The 17,483-nt window shown below is 44.3% G+C and overlaps 1 protein-coding gene across 1 annotated transcript in view; it reads left to right on the top strand.

The window, feature by feature from the left end:
- The window catches only part of PTPN2 (protein tyrosine phosphatase non-receptor type 2), a 93,696-nt gene that overhangs the window by 24,020 nt on the left and 52,193 nt on the right, over positions 1 to 17,483 (top strand). Inside the window, exon 2 of the mRNA XM_044295722.1 lies at positions 3,428 to 3,518. Coding sequence (XP_044151657.1) covers positions 3,428 to 3,518 — 91 coding nt within the window. The remainder of the gene's footprint in view (positions 1 to 3,427; positions 3,519 to 17,483) is intronic.

Raw genomic sequence — 17,483 nt, 5'->3', positions numbered from 1 at the left:
CATATAGGCTGCAGCTAATGATTATTCGAATGATGGATTAATTGTCGATAATTTCGGGGGGGGGGGGGGGGAAAACCAAAATGACAAAGGGGTTTATATGATTTTTATTTGAAAATGTATGTTCAAAGGCTATATTAAAACAAATTGTTAATGACACTGTTATGGGGGATCTGTGGATGACACACTATTTTGGGGATCTGTGGATGGCACACTATTATAGGGGCAGGATCTGTGGATGACGCTGTTATGGGGGGGCTCTGTGGATGGTGCTGTTATGGGGGGGATCTGTGGATGGCACTTTTATGGGGGGGATCTGTATAGCATCCACCGATATTATAATAATAATATTTATTATTATTATTATTATTATTATTATATTTTTTTTTATTCCCCACCAATAACCGCGCCATCCACAGATCCCCTCCCCCCCATAACAGCGCCATCCACAGATCCCCTCCCCCCCATAACAGCGCCATCCACAGATCCCCTCCCCCCCATAACAGCGCCATCCACAGATCCCCTCCCCCCCATAACAGCGCCATACACAGATCCCCTCCCCCCCATAACAGCGCCATACACAGATTCCCCCTCCCCATAACAGCGCCATCCACAGATCCCCCCCCCATAACAGCGCCATCCACAGATCCCCCCCCCCATAACAGCGCCATCCACAGATCCCCCCCCCATAATAGCGCCATCCACAGATCCCCCCCCATAACAGCGCCATCCACAGATCCCCCTCCCCATAACAGCGCCATCCACAGATCCCCCTCCCCCATAACAGCGCCATCCACAGATCCCCCTCCCCCATAACAGCGCCATCCACAGATCCCCCTCCCCATAACGGCGCCATCCACAGATCCCCCTCCCCATAACAGACCCGGCAGTAACTTTTACTTTAACTTTAAATCAGCGCATCTTCATTACCTTACAATGAAGCTCCAGTAACAGGCAGAGTGGGCGACAGCGTAACGTCACTCACTCACTCACGTAAGCGCCTGCTCCCCCACTTTATTAATGGAGCAGGCGCATCACGTGAGTAAGTAACGTTACTCCGCCGCCCGCTCTGCCTGTTACTGGAGCTTAATTGTAAGTTAATAAAGATGCGCTGATTTAAAGTTAAAGTAAACCGCCCGCATAGCAACGAATCGGCCGATTATTCGATAATTGGATTCGTTGACCACGAATCTCATTATCGATAGCTTTGATTAATCGTTGCAGCCCTATTCCAGTGTAGGTGCATGCCTTTCAGTCTCAATAGCTTTACACAGGGGTAGGACTGGGTGATATACTGCTATTAAGAAATGGCGATGTCACTGTTTCTTAATTATCATGGTATTTTAGTGATGTCATAGGGGCAGTCACACTTGACATGGCTGACCGCTTCTAAAACAGGCACTGGGTAGGCATGTACTGGCATGTTATCTGCACCGATGTACACCACATCCTGGCTCCTGCGCCAAGCGCCCATTACACTTCAGTACGATTCACAGCACATGTTGCACAAGAGGACCAGTGAGCTCAGACTAAGAGCGGTGATGCTGGTGAGTGAAAGGTCCTATTCACCGCTCACTCACTGTCCCGGGCCTCATTATATGGTGTGGGACCACAAGGAGACATCACACTTAAGTATCGGGGCAACACAGAGATATCATACTGTATAAGCCCCATCATACAGTATAATGTCTCCTTGTGGCCCCCATACAGTATAACGTCTCCTTGTTGGCCCCATACCATATAATGTCTCCCTTTTGGATGGGTATTTATCACAATGTATGTCGTTATTGCGATAAATTTCTTAATATCATTATCATGGGAATATTTTTGGTAATGACCAACCTTACACATGAGCTGTCTTAAGTATAGAAAAAGCAGAGGTTTAAAGGGGGGGGCGGGGGGGGGGGGACATAAATCATACAAATATAGTTAATCCATAGTGCACACAAATCTATGCCTATAATAAGGTGCTCCCCTAAGTGTTCTCATAAGCAGTTTAGGAGAGATCTTTCAGACACAGCTCTATGGGGGTCACTTATGACCAAATATATGCTACATCTGGCGCAGATTCTATTGCACGCCATGGTGCTGCAGAATCTGCTACTTATTCCCTGCTCACTCCAGGTCTAACAAAGTAGGCATGGCGTGTGTGGGGAAGAGGATGGGCCGGCAGTTCTGGGTTATATTTGGTAGATTTATTTCTGCATTACAACTCCACATGGTGGTAACCCAGCTTTCCTAAGAACATGAAGGGCAAATCTACCTAGCTGTGGAACTGTTTAGGAATGGGGATTAGGATTTATCTTGGTAGTCTTACTATTCTGCAGTCTATTACAGCTCCACATGGCTGTAACCAAAATCTATTGTTACTACTAGTATCTTGGATATTCCTTCTAATAAAATAGCTACAGTCGCTGTGTAGGCAAAATGTATCCAGACTAGACCCAGCCCCCTCCTCCTAAACGTCCTGCCTTACAAGCATGAGAGGAGGAGGGGTTAGTAGACATGGCTGCAGCCTGACTCAACAATGCCTGCTATTCTTTTCTATTTTGTACCCTCGCTGATCTTCTGTTTGAAGGGGTTTTGGTGTTTGCGCGAGCACCTCCTCCACTTAGGTGTTTATGCTATATCAGTTGTAGTGTTGGTGCAAAGTAATTACAGCTTCCCCCTCTTATTCACTTGAATGTGGTGATCATCTGTAATTACCGTTTGTTGCCACTACAGTGGAGATGGCTTGCAGTTACAGTGAAGATGAGGCATCATTCATACAAGCGCTGTGGCTCCTTCAAATAGGTGATCGGTGAGGGTGCCTGTATAGCCCGGACAATCCCTTTTAAAAAAAAACGAATCGTATTTTATTTACCCCTTACTCGTGCTGTTCTCTGTTGTGCTCCTCCAGTACTCCTGTCACTGTTTGATTACATGCCGGTATACAGCACGTGGCTACTGCAGCCAAACAGTGGCAGGAGTACCAGAGGAAGGCCATAGAGAAAGACATGATTAAGGGGTGAGTCACATGGTTGGATATTGTGATCTGCAAGACGGGGAGATACATTGAAGGCCGCGGACGGATCTGGAAGGACACAGGTGTCGAGAACCAGGTAAGTATTCTGTGTATGAGGGGCCCAGGCATTGTGTGTGTGTGTGTGTGTGGGGGGGGGGGGGGGGTTACAGGTTTGGATAACAGTGCACAACATAAAAACCTTGAGGAAGTGCACTTTATCTAATGTCGTATTTGTATACAGCACCATGCAGGACTCCATTGAAGAAAACAATGAGAAAATAACTGGATAACTAATGCAAAGCCTTTTTTATTTCTGATCTGTGGACAAAAGTCTTTATGGCCCTGACTTTGATGATAGAAAAAAAGTGTTTTGTCTTTGTGTTAGTCTGCTTTTAAGCAAAAAAAAAAATATTTTTATTTTTGTAGGAAATAAGGTTTAATTCACCTGTGTTGCCCAATAAGATAGCGAAGAATCCAGAAAATAAGAATCGGAACAGATACAGAGATGTTAACCCATGTAAGTACATTGCTGCTGTGTTCTTCTATTCACTTTTCTTTTTCATTTTGTTTTTCCTCATGTGTAACTGTCAGATCTTCTTTTTCTTATTTTGTGCTGTTTGCTGTGTTTGCAACATGAACATTCTAGACGTCTATTCACACCGTGTTTGCAGTGTATGACACATTTCGTTAGATACTCCTGAACTTTACCTCTGATGAAAACCACCACTTTATACTATTGGATAAGTATGCATTGCCCATAGGCTCCAGTCTTAGTAATGTCTTAGTAATGCCTTTGTAATAAATAGATAAATAATGTGCGCCCATGGGGGTGGAATGCCACTCGGTGTCATCCGTTTTATGGCTCCATTTAAACGGATTATTTAGACACAGTTTTTAAAATGTATACTATAGGGACTAGGGTTGTTTCGGGTATCGAATTTTCGATACCCAATCTATACTTTTGCCTGATATCGACCTCGATACCAGGATTTGCCTTTTTCTATACTAGGCTTTGCTATTGCGCAGTCTAGTATCAGAGAACAATCAGCGCGTTTCTCTCAGCGCGCTCATTGTTCTCAGCAGCACAGGGGAAAAGGAAGCAGTCTCTCCCTCCCCCCTGTGTCGCTGCTGCCACCAATGAGGAAAGAGGGGCGTGCGCACTGCGCCACCAATGAAGGTAAATAAACCTTTTATCTGGCAAAAAATTCGGAACTAACTATCATGATATGCACAGCGGCGCCCAGGGATCTCACTGCACTTATTATTATTATCCCTGGGCGCCGCTCTGTTCTCCTGCTATGTCCTCCGGTATCTTCGGGGACTTGGTTATACTGGGCGGAGACTGCCATTGTTCTCCTGGGCGTCTCCTACTCCCAGACTGAGAGCTCTGTGGTGCGATTGGCCAGAGCTACAGCCTGGGAGAAGGAGACACCCAGTATAACTAAGTCCCCGAAGATTCCGGAGGACATAGCGGGAGAACTGAGCGGCGCGCAGGGATAATAGTAAGTGCAGTGAGATCCCTGGGCACCGCTGTACATATCATGATACTTAGTTCAGAATTTTTTGCCAGATGAAAGGCCCTCTTTAATACATATCCCGGAGGCGGATGCTGGTGGGGAGCTGCGATTAGTGGCAGTTAACCCCTCAGGTGCCGCACCTGCCTCCTGTATTAAATGTTAACTATATCATCATTGGTGGCGCAGTGCGCCCCCCCCAGTTTTAAAATCATTGGTGGCAGTTCCGATTGGGGCTCCAATCGGTTACCATGGCAGCCAGGACGCTACTAAAGTCCTGGCTGCCATGGTCAGCTCCCTGCTGCTGTGTGCACTCTGCACAGGGCAGCAGGGAGAGTGGGAGATCCTATTCACCCTGATGGAACTCTATCAGGGTGAATAGGACAAGGGATTAAAAGATCCCAGGTTCTGGCCCCTAAGGGGGAAAATGGTTATTAATAATGGTTATTATTTTTTTTCGGTCACATTGTCCCCCCAAAAATAGGAGCTGAAAGCCAGACATTCCATAAAATGCAGAATGCACGCAGATTTTTTTTTTGGGCATTACATTTTTTCCGCGTGGTATCGAAACCGAATCAAAATTTTGGTATCGAAACAACCCTAGGAAACACAATGTAATTTAAATTAAATAATGGGCATTGGATTAATAGAAATCATTGAGAACTTTTTTCAGATAACTAACCTTCTCAATGGTTTCTAATAGTTTATTTATGTTAAAATTCGCCATGTCTGAATTTTTTCCTGTTGACAGAGCCTCCGACACATCTGAAGAACATAGCACATACATACATAATGTATTTCCATGAAATCTTCACTTTGTATAGAAGACATTCGTTGCTGGTTGATTTACATTTGAGACGAGTTGCTTTTCTATTACTATGACGAAAATAAGTTGGAAAGCTGGAGAGATTTTATAGTAGTAACTGCTTTATTATCTATTGGCTTGTTTGTTTGGTTAAAAGATATCCACAGTGTCCCCCATAACATAGTAGCATAGTACAGAAGGCCGAAAAAAGACATTTGTCCATCCAGTTCGGCCTGTCATCCTGCAAGTTGATCCAGAGGAAGGCAAAAAAAAACCTGTGAGGTAGAAGCCAATTTTCCTCACTTTAGGGGAATAAAAATTCCTTCCCGACTCCAATCGGGCAATCAGAATAAATCCCTGGATCAACGATATCTCTCTAGTAGCTATAGCCTGTAATATTATTACACTCCAGAAATACATCCAGGCCCCTCTTGAATTCCTTTATTGTACTCACCATCACCACCTCCTCAGGCAGAGAGTTCCACAGTCTCGCTGCTCTTACCGTAAAGAATCCTCTTCTATGTTTGTGTACAAACCTTCTTTCCTCCAGACGCATAGGATGTCCCCTCGTCACAGTCACCGTCCTGGGAATAAATAGATGACGGGATAGATCTCTGTACTGACCCCTGATATATTTATACATAGTAATTAGATCTCCTCTCCAGTAGACAGAAATGTATTTTTATATATACAGTGCCTTAAAAAGTATTCCTACTGCTTGAACTTTCAAAATTTTCCATTGCGCTACTTGACAGCACCTGTGAGAGATCCTCCCCCTTCCGGACAGGAAACGGGAACTTTCCAGATCTTTAAAAGGGTCCTCCATACTTCATTCCTCAGTTTCTTCCTGTTTCCTGTCCATAAGACAGAAGGATGGATCTTTCCCGTGTCTGTTAGGGGGGCTGCAGGGCCTCTAGGGTCTTTTTATTTTACCTCCTGACGGCGTAAGACTCCACTAGGAGCCGCTGTTTAAGTCCGTTTTTTTTATTCCCTTTCTGGAGGATGTCCTATTGGTCTCTGTAGGGACAGGAAGCGAGAGAGATTAAAAGGCCCCCCACTCTCCAGATTCCTAGTGTTTGTAGTGTCTCTACAGGGGTAGGAGCAGAGAGGAGTCCCTGCTCGGGATGAAGAACCCCCCCCCCCCCCATGGGGGGAAAGAAGGCTGAGACTGGTCGGGGGTTATGCCTCTCCTAGATGCCTCCTAGATGCCTAAGCTAGCACCCCTCTGGGAAGGGGTCCCCTAGTTCCTCCCCGATACCTGGGGTCTAGGACGGCTGTTGTCTTACCCATCCAGTCTCCTGTACCGCGTTGGAGTCATGGATTAGCCGCGGTATCGGGGACGCTGATGCTGCTTTTTCCGTTCAGGAGTTCTGGGCTCAGCTGTGGCTCCTGCGTTTCTCTAGGCGCACTGTGGTGAAAGGATTGCCGAGCGTATCACGTGACCGGATGTGCGCGCTGTGTACACTGGAAGAAGATGGCGGCGCGCATCGCATGCTGGAGGCCTCGGTAATCTGAGGCCTCGCATTTGGGTCGACTATTCCTTGGAATGAGTCCCCCGGAAGAGGAGGCAGAGCTGCGTGGCGGCTGGGGGGACGGACCAAAATTGGGTAAGTCTATTTAAGTGATGATGGCTGTGAGTTCAGTTGTGCATCATGGAGGTCCAGTTGTCTGGAAAGCAGGAAGCTGGTACAGACTCCCCCGTCCAGGGTCATGCAAGTCACACTATTTGCCCCGCTGTCACATAGAGTGCTCCATCTCTCCCCCTCTCTCCACAAGTCCCATGCAGATTCAAAAAAGAAAGGTAAAAAATGTGCAACTTGTCAAAAAAAAAACAAAAAAAAAAAATATTGGAGTCGTACAAGAAATCTCTGTCTGGCCTGCTTGTCTAAAATTCTTAAAGAGTAACAACCTTTCTTTATGTTTGAATTGAGAGCTATAATAAGAGAAGAGGTCCACGTGTCAGGATTAAGCCAGGTCCCTACCCCAGTTCCTTCTCCACCTTCCAAGCGACTCGGGTTCAGATGAACTTGTCAATCAGGACAATTATCAATTTAAAATTCCTAAACAAACGAGTGGTACATCACAAATTCAAAATTTAATCTATAAGATCGACCACTCCGCTCATAACCCATGTGCATTCTTATACACCATAGACTTAAAGGATGCTTACTACCACATCCCCATACATCAGCAGCCCCAACAGTACCTAAGATTTGCGATCAGGTACAAGGGAAAAATTTGCCATCACCAGTTTCAATGCCCGCCGTTTGGGATATCCTCAGCCCCACGCATATTCACAAAAGTGATCACAGAAATTATGGCCTATGTACGACAACCAAATATTGATAGTACCTTACCTAGACTATTTCTTGCTCGTAGCAGAATTAAAACAGCATCATATTCAGCAAACCCTATCCCTCTTAAGAGTTGGGTTGGATTATAAATTGCAAAAAATCAGACCTACATCCTAATACCAGGAAAATATTCCTGGGAACGCTTCTAGATTCAGTAGAGTAGCAATTCCTATCTCCCAGACATAAAACAAGAAAGGATAAGCGAAAAGATAGAATCAATCCTTCAGTAAAAAAGAAAGATCATACCTTAAAGGATAACTGTCTATTGGATTTTGGTGATTTAATATCACCTTGTTGGCCCTGTTTTTTAATTTTTGATTGTTTAATAAATAACCCCTAAAAGCCACGTTTTTGTCCCCAATATTGGCTATTGTTACCTGAAATTAAAATCGGGTTGCTAGGCATCCACGTCTACCAGTTTGCTCAGAGGAAGACTGGGGACGCACAAGCAGGCTGTCCTCCTGCCTGCGTGCGCGCTCACATTACTGGACAGAACTGACAGCCAGAGTAAAAGCTGTAAGGGAATGGATAAAAAGCCAGGTCCTTCCTGGCAGCTGATAACAGTGCCTGGGCTGTTCACACTTTTCCACATCCCTGCGCTTGGCAGACGCTCCCTCAGCAGTGCTGGAGAATGGGGGCTGGAGCAGGAGCCGCTCAGCAACATGTGGTAAGAGGAGAGCTTGGAGGACTATAGGCTTCAGCCAGACCCGGGAACTTCACTGCAAGACCCCCCTATACAGTGCTGGTCTTCACTAACTTCACTGCAGGTGTCCTATGGATTAACCCCTGCATGGCTTCACCAACTTCTCTGCATCCTATAAGTAACCCCTGCATGGGTTCAGTAAGTACAGCCCCCCCCCCCCCCCCATAACCTTGTATTAACCCTTAAACGGCTTCACTAAGTGCAGCCCCCCATTACCGCAGATTAACCCTCTAGTACCACACATGGCTCTGCTCTTCCTATACATTGTATTGACCTCTTAGCCCTACACATGGCTCTGCTCTTCCTATAGTATTAAACCCTGCAGCACAGTCAGTAATTTCCATATATACTGTACCATCTGTATACACAGTTCAATGCAAACATTTGGGAGGGCTCTGGTTACTGGCACTTTTGGGGGGCTATTGTTACTGGCACATTTGAGGGGGGCTCTTGTTACTGGCATATGATTGGGGGGCATCTATGGGGGCACATTTTACTGGCACAAATTGTTTTTTTTGCAAAAGTGGGAAAAAAAAATCTGTTTTACTTTTTAGTTGCCATATTTTGACCTCTATAACTTTTTTGTAATTATGTGTACGGAGCTGTGTGGGGCTAATTTTTTGCGGCGCAATCTGATCTTTTCATTGCTACCATTTTGGGGTGTGTATGATGTTTTGATCACCCTTTTATTTAACTTTTTTTGAGGAAATGAAGCATCCAAAAATGGCGAATCGGCCAAAGGGGGTTAATTTGATATTTTTTTTTCTTTATTTTCTTTTTTTTACACTTTTGTATAGTTCGCATAGCAAAGCATTTCCTATGGAGCCTATTACAGGTTAGGACCCATAGGAAATACTATGCAGCAGCCTGGGTTTCATTCATAGAGACCCAGGCTGCAGCAGGCATGCTCCAGCTTTGTGTCCAAGCTAAATTGAGGCTCTACAATCCAGCCACTTCCTAAAGTGTATGTGATAGAAGGAGGAGGAGGATGTGTTTAAGTGGGGAGAGCAATGATTGGTTGAGGTGCAGAAGCTAGTGCATGAGAGGAGCTCAATGCATTGTGGGTAGTGAGGGCAGGCGGAATTAGCCTCAGGGTGAGGGCAGTGGCAGCCATCTTAACAGAATAGTGAAATTGCAGTTTTATGCAGACTGGTTGCTAAGGGCTGAATTTTATTAAATCTGGGGTAAGTAAGTCTATAAGTTAATGATTCGGAAATATCATGTAATTAGTAACTACATATATGAAAATTGAAATTAGGATCTAAATGTGACAGTTATCCTTTAAGAGAGTCCATGCAGATCCTGGGTCTAATGACCCCCCTTTGAACCGGTTGATCAAATATCTGATGAAAAAGCTGTTCCTTAAAGCAGTGTTCCTGGTAGCGATAACTACAGCTCGGAGAATAGGGGAGATCCAAGCCCTTTCTATGTTGGAGCCATACTTAAAGATTTTAGACGATCGCATAATACTGAAACTGGATCCATCTTTCATACCTAAGGTAGTTTCACCTTTTCATTGGGATCAGGAAATAATGCTTCCTTCATTTTGTACCTCCCCCAAAAATGTTCAGGAGGAACGATTCCGATTCCATTGTCTGGATGTTAGAAGAACAATCTTGGCTTGCCTTCAAAGAACAAAATCCTGGAGGAAATCGACTAATCTTTTCATCCAGTTTGGTGGGAGGAACAAAGGCAACAAGGCTTCAAAACAGATGTATTAAAGAGACTATCAGAGCATCCTACAGACTTCAAAATTATAGTCTGCTCTTTAATCATTAAAACCCACTCAACCAGGGCCATGGCAGCAACGTGGGCAGAGAAAGCTGAGGCTTCGGTTGATCAGATTTGCAAGGCCGCAACATGGTCTAGTTTCCTGAATTTTTTGCTAAGCACTATAGACTACATGCTCTAGCCAAACAAGACCTGGCATTTGGGCGAAAAGTGCTCTAGGCAGTTGGGCCCCCCCCCCCCCAATTTTCTGTCTAAGTTGGTAGTTCTCCAGTGTTTGCTGTCCATAGAGGGACGTCTTGGAAACAAAAATTTTGTCTTACCGGTAAATGGCTTTCCAGGAGTCCGACATGACAGCACCCGGTATTACCCCTTTTTTTTTGTCTCATTGTGATTTCAAATAAGTACGTTGGATCCTATACGGTGTAGTAAGTTGGAAAACACTGGAGGGTGGGGAGGGACTTTTAATCTCTCTCGCTTCCTGTCCCTACAGAGACCAATAGGACATCCTCCAGTGGGTGCGGTCATGTCGGACACCTGGAAAACCATTTACTGGTAATATTAAATTTTAGTTTTGCCATGGGGGGGATCCCTGACGGCCACCTCGTTCCCTTCATCCTGTAAGAGGGATGCGTCCTCTCCTGGCTCGCCGGTCGGCGAGTTCCTTCAGGCCCTGTTTCCGGCTCGCATTGAGCTGGCGCGCCGGAAATGACGTGTGCGTTCCATGCTAGACAGGGAAGGGGAGGGGCCGAGAAAACATGGCGGGTGGTGCGCGGCCTGTAAAAAAGGGAACGCCGGCCTGCCATAATGGAGGGAAGTGTAGCAGCAGCGTGGCAGGTTTAGAGGAACAGCCAGGTATTCCTTCCGGATTCCCCTTGGATGCGCAATCAATATGCTGGAAGAAGGGGGAAGTACAACAGAGCAATGAAAAACAGGAGCAACACTCCAAACCCACCATGGTACTCCTGGGGGGTAAGAGGGGTTGTATCCCACAGTCTCCTTTAGGGGAGATTATCTTATTGTGTTTCTAGTGACTTATTGTGGGCTATGTATTGATGGAGGCCCCCAGGAAGCCTACCCACAAGACGAAAGGCAGAGAGTGTGGTATATGCAAAAAGCTTAGTCCGTCTTACCCCCCCCCCCCCCCCCCCCCCCCTCAAGACATGTTGTCAGCCCTGCCTGGATAGACTGGTAGCGGAGGAATCCCTATCCTTGTTTCAGAATATTCAAAACCTGGTCAAGATGGAAGTCCGTTCCTCAGTGGAACAATTTAAGAAGGGATTCCCGGTGCCTGTCTTTCCTAAGCAAAGGAGGCCATTTCAGGTTAGAGATAAGAGATGAGGCTAGATCCCGAAAGAAAGGCAATGAGTGGAGAAGAGATGAATCAAGAAGCCTTTTATTCAAGTCCCAGTCTTCCAATGTTTCTCAGCAATGACGCCAGGGCTCAGGTGGGGGGGGTCTGCTGTCTTTATATTTTCAAGCCTGGCAAAATATCGCATCAAGTTCCTGGGTAAAAGATGTAATAAAGGAAGGATACAGTTTAGAATTCAGAAGGTCCCCACCGGTCCTTTTGCATCAACATTCTCCAAAACAGGTTGCCTTATTGGGGGGAAATAAGAAATATCCTGGACAAATCCGTTCTAGTCCCAGTTCTCACAGAAGAAATGGGGGAAGGGTTTTATTCAACACTCTTTCTTGTTCCCAAGCCGAATGGGTCCTATCGGACTATAATAAACCTGAAGGACCTAAATTTATATCTTGCGTATCAGAGATTTTGCATGAAATCGATCTCCTCAACAATTCTGCATCTGTTTCCCAATTGCATCATGGCTTCAATAGATATCAAGGACGCAAATTACCATGTACCAATACACCCCTCGTCTCAAAAATATCTCAGGGTAGCAGTACGGGTAGAAGTCAGTTGTCCTCCTACAGTTCAGAGCCCTCCCCTTTGGGATATCGCAGGCATCAATAATTTTTACGACACTGATGGCAGAGGTGATGGCACAATTAGGGAGATCGGACATTATAATTATACCATACCTAGACGATCTGCTAGTGGTGGGACAGTCGCTGAGTTCCCTTTCAGCTCAGATTCAGGAAGTGTTAAGGATACTCTTGAGCTTGGGCTGGATAGTAAACTGGGAGAAATCGTGTCTGACGCCGAGTTACCAATGCACCTTCCTGGGAATTCTGCTAGATTCCTTTTCCCAAAAGTCCTACCTCCCGGTGGGGAAGCGCCTTTCAATACTGCAGAAGATAAGGGAATTCAGCAAAACCAGAATGACCACTCTAAGGGAGGCCATGTCAATTCTACGTTTAATGACCTCTTGCATACCAGCAGTAAAATGGGCTCAGTTGAGGTCCAGAATTCTTCAGATGCATATCCTCTCACTCTGGGACAAGGAGCTGGTATCCTTAGATCACAAACGTTTGATGCCCATGTCAGTAAGAAATTCCCTGCAGTGGTGGACAATGTCAGAAAATCTGAATCAAGGGGTAGAATGGATAAGGAACAATCCCTTAATAATCACAACGGACGCCAGCCCTCAGGGGTGGGAGGCTCACTCAGTTTTGGGGTTTTCTAGTGGTCAGTGGTTTAAAGCAAACAGTCCCAGAATTACAGAGAGCTGAGGGTGGTATATTGTGCCCTAAAGGAATGGTTTCCCTCCCTTATAGAAAGACATGTCAAGATTCTGTCAGACAGTGCGACAGTAGTAGCCTACGTCAACGGTACACCTAAAAGGTTCAAAGAACTCCCAAGCAGACTTCCTGAGCAGGCACAAGTTCAGTCAGGTCGAATGGTGCATTTGCCAATGCTTCTGTGGGGGACCCAATCTATAGACCTTTTTGCTTCCAGAAAAAACAAGAAATGCAAGAGGTTTTTTTTCTCTTAACCCAGAGGGTCAGGCGCAAGGGATAAATACATGGTTTTCAATAAAAATAAAAAATAAGAATCTGAAAATTGTGGCGTGTATTTGTTTTCAGCCTCTGTACTCTTATACCCCTAAATAAATCTAGTGTGACCAATTGCCTTCAGAAGTTACCTAATTAGTAAATAGAGTCCACTTGTGTGCAATGTATTCTCAGTATAACTACAGCTATTCTGTGAAGGCTTCAGAAGTTTGTAAGAGACTATTAGTGATCAAACAGTTTCCTGAAAACCAAGCAGCACACCAGACAGGTCAGAGATAAAGTTGTGGAGAAGTGTAAAGCAGGGATAGGTTCTGAAAAAATATCCCAAGCTGCGAACATCTCCAGTAGCACTGTTCAATCCATAATCTGAAAATGGAAGGAGTATTTGTGGTAAACTAACACTGAACATCACCCTGAACACGCTGCCACCACGTTTCACGGTGGGTATAGTATCATGCTGGGGGATTGTTTTTCTTCAACAGGGACAGGAAAGCTGGTCAGAGTTGATGGGGAGATGGATGACGCTAAATACTGGGCAATCCTGGAGGAAAACCTGCTAGAGGCTGCAAAAGATTTGAGACTGGGGCGGAGGTTCACCATCCAGCAGGGCAACGACCGTAAACATACAGCCAGAGCTACAAGGGAATTGTTTAGATCAAAGTATACTCGTGTATTAGAATGGCCCAGTCAAAGTCCAGACATAAATCCCATTGAGAATCTGTGGCAAGACTTGAAAATTGCTGTTAACAGACTCTATCATCCAATCCGACTGAGCTTCAGCTATTTTGCATAGAAGAATGGGCAACAATTTCAGCCTCTAGATGTGCAAAGCTGGTAGAGACATATTCCAAAAGACCTGCTGCTGTAATTGCAGTGAAAGGTCCCACAAAGCAATGACTCAGGGGGGGCTGAATACAAATGCACGCCACACTTTCCATATTTTTATTTATTTTTATTTTTTTAAAAGCATGTATTCTTTCCTTTTCACCTCACACACACTTGCTACTTTGGGTTGGTCCATCACATAAAATCCCAATAAAATACATTTAAGTTTGTGGGTATAAAAATTTGGAAAACGTGATATGAACCCAGCCTAAGTGACATTTACAGTATCCCCATAACGGTCACATCCACAGTGGCCCATAATGGTCACCTTCACAACGTCCTGCCCCCCTTAACAGTGACCTCCATACTAGCCTTATAACAGTGAAGAAAAATGGCTGAATTATTATGGAAACCTGGTGTAAAACTGTGTGTATGTCAGTGAGGCGAAAACTGAAGGACCTGCGAGCTTCTATTGGCCAGTAAGGGTCATGTGACCATGTTATGTCAGGATATCAGTAAGGAACCTGCGAGCTTCTGTTGGCTAATACGGGTCATGTGATGGTGCTATATTTGCATTTTTGTGAATATTTCAAGAACCGTATGTTCTAGAGAACTGAAACACGGTCCAAAACCTTACTAAGCACCAGATTTAGCTATGTGCCAAATTTGATGCAGATCGGTCCAGTCATTTGTGCATAAAGACAGACCGACATTTTTATATAGGAGATGAGAGATTCATTGGAGATGGGTCACACAGCTTCACTGCCAGGGCTTTTTCACAGGTTTGCATGCACAGTATCTCCACATAATTACCAGAACATAATAGGCCAAATATTGCCACGTAAACACTTGAGTCACAAAGTCTGCAAATGCCCACAGGCAAACCTTTCATGCTGCTCTTGAACCTCAAATGAGTACTGCTTTCTGTGATATAATGCCAAGATACAAGCCCTGATCCTCAAGCTGCTGCAAACATTTTATGTCATGACATATCGGCAATAAAAGGGTTGAAGAAGGATTCGGTAGATTATTTATTTTTTTTCTTCTTCTTTTGGGGTGGGGGTCCTTGGATGTAATTCTGACTAAGTGTAATTTGTTTACCCCATCGGAGCACCTGTCTTTGGCTGACACTTCCCGTGAATTACAGGGCTACTGCCTGTACCCCATCCCTTCAGGCAGAATGCTGCTGAAGATGATTTCTGCCCTATATATTATGGCATTATTGCAAACGACCATAAATGTCCCTAAAGCCATAAACCATAGTGTAGCAACAAGTGTTGTGGCCAATGGAGGGACACCCATATATAGTAACTTGGTACAAGCTCCCAAATACACCAAACCCAAGAACAGAAAAAACATGGAGCTCATAAGTACCCAGAAAGTATTTCATTACATATTCAATATATAACAGACCTCATACCGTTAAAAAAGAAGAAAGCGACAGAAAAAAAAGCACCATCTCGGCTCTACACAGACCGCACTCGTTGTTAAATACAATGTCGAAAGAATGCTGAGTAAAACAATATCAAGATGAATCAGCAGTAGCAGGATCATGAGCAGTAGTTACCATCACAATGACCAATTATGCATATGTACACACAGGCCCCAAGATGATAAAGGACACTATCCCAAATATGACAATGTAATGAAGCGGACTCTCTAAACAACCTTGCTGTGAGGACCAGGATGGCGCTACCCCGACGCGCGTTGCATTGTTTGAATACTGTACGGAGCAGGAGCTCCGTACAGTATTAAAATGTATTGGCTCAGAGAGCCAAAGTTATTACGTCGCGAAGTCTCGCGAGACTTCGGGTATCAAAAATTAATTTCTACTGGTAAAACTTTTTCCTGAACTCTAGTTCGGTTCTAAGTAGTGAAACCGAAGTAGTGAAGCATGTAAACGCTCGTGGTATCTAATTTTATTTTATACAGTCATATTTGAAAAATGTTCTTTTGACATATTGTATTATAGCCACCATACTTTACTTGTAAGTACTAGTACATTTTATGGTGTGCACTGCAGAATTCCAACCATCTATTATTTTAAACAAAGTTGGGCTATTCACATCAAAACTGTATCTGCCATAAGGAGTTCATACCGTAAAGGGAATGTGTCCTCAGAAAACGCCCTATTGTTCAACCTCCCCCAACAGTTTTGGCCGATCTTTGCTCTGGCTTTGGGGGGAAAAAAGGAAGTAACAGTTCAGTCAGCAGGGTGAGGACTGTTCTAAGCTTCATATATCAGGCTGTGTAGCAGCTGGAGATATGGACCTGGACTTGTTTGAAACCTGACGATCTCGGCTTTAAAACAAGACCACAGCATAATCTCCTCTACATTAGTAGAGCCAGATCTACTTTACACCAGTTTGAAAAATCTCCCCTATAGCCTTTAGAAATCAGGCCAGGAGTGTTAGCAGCTTAAAGTTAAAGGTTTCAGCTTCTTTTACTCCCAACCCGATTTCTAAAGGCTATCTCTCCCTACTTACAGCAGCTAATGCTTTGAACCTTGTTTTGTTTTAAAGCATACAACCCACGATGCTAGGGAGGCTCGTTCCTGTTGCAGCCTGCTAAATTTTCAATCCATATTTTAAAAACATTCTAAAATTTCCAATCTCCTTTACAAGTCTCCTATGTTCTGTATCTAGGAATTCTTTTTGACGGCAGTTGAGTCAAAATGGCTGCTGCCCTTTTTTATGATTGTATCGCCTATATATATATATATATATATATATATATATATATATATATATTTTTTTTTCAGTTTTTATTTTCTGATTGTAGATTTTTTTTTTTCCCCCCTCTTTCCTCTACATGATTACGGGGCAGCCATCTTGCCTGAGCTGGTGTAAAAACAGCATTCGGGGGGGGATGATGTACAGCAGCCATATAGACCATAGGAACCTGTAGTATGAAGGTGACACCTTTTGGCTTCTGTGGGAGTTTTGTAGGCATGTGAGCTATGGAAGAATAACTTTCCTCCTGTGCCTTGTTTCATTTTGAGCTGAAAAGAAGGGGGCAACTCGGGGTGTGATGGTTATTGGCATTTTCTTAATGCTCTATACAATTGGATGGTTTGTTGGGGTTTTTTATTTTACTTTTTGTCAATATTCACACTATAAGATCTGCAAAGTTTAAGTTACAAAATGTATTGCCAAACTAGAGGTACTTTTGGAAGCAGAATTTTGAAATCAGTCAGACGAGGATTAAGTATGCCTGAACTTGTGGAAAAAATACCATCGTTTTAGTTTTTTCAGCATATTTGTTTAATAAATGACTGGGCTTTGGTCTTGTAAAGATGCACCAATATAACCTTTCTTTTGCTAAAGATTCCATTTTAAACAGCATGGAAGTAAAGTATTGATGCTCTAAGAATCTATATGAGCAGTTTGGGGGACCTGTGGATGCACATGAGGCTCCCTGACATAAACTTCTGATGGATGCTACAGTATAGGCATACAAAGCAGCCATAGCTTACCAAGTTAAAGGGGGTTGTCCAGGGTACAGATATTGATGAGCTATCCTCAGGACATTTCATCAGTATCAGATCAGTGGGGGGACGATCAGCTGTTTTGAAGGGGCCACGGTGCTTGTGCGAGCAGTGCATCCTCTTTGTTGACCTGCATGGTTCCTAGATCCA

Source organism: Bufo gargarizans, chromosome 5, assembly GCF_014858855.1.
Source record: "Bufo gargarizans isolate SCDJY-AF-19 chromosome 5, ASM1485885v1, whole genome shotgun sequence".
In the NCBI taxonomy this organism is placed as follows: domain Eukaryota; kingdom Metazoa; phylum Chordata; class Amphibia; order Anura; family Bufonidae; genus Bufo; species Bufo gargarizans.
This window is presented reverse-complemented; position numbering and strand designations above follow the sequence as displayed.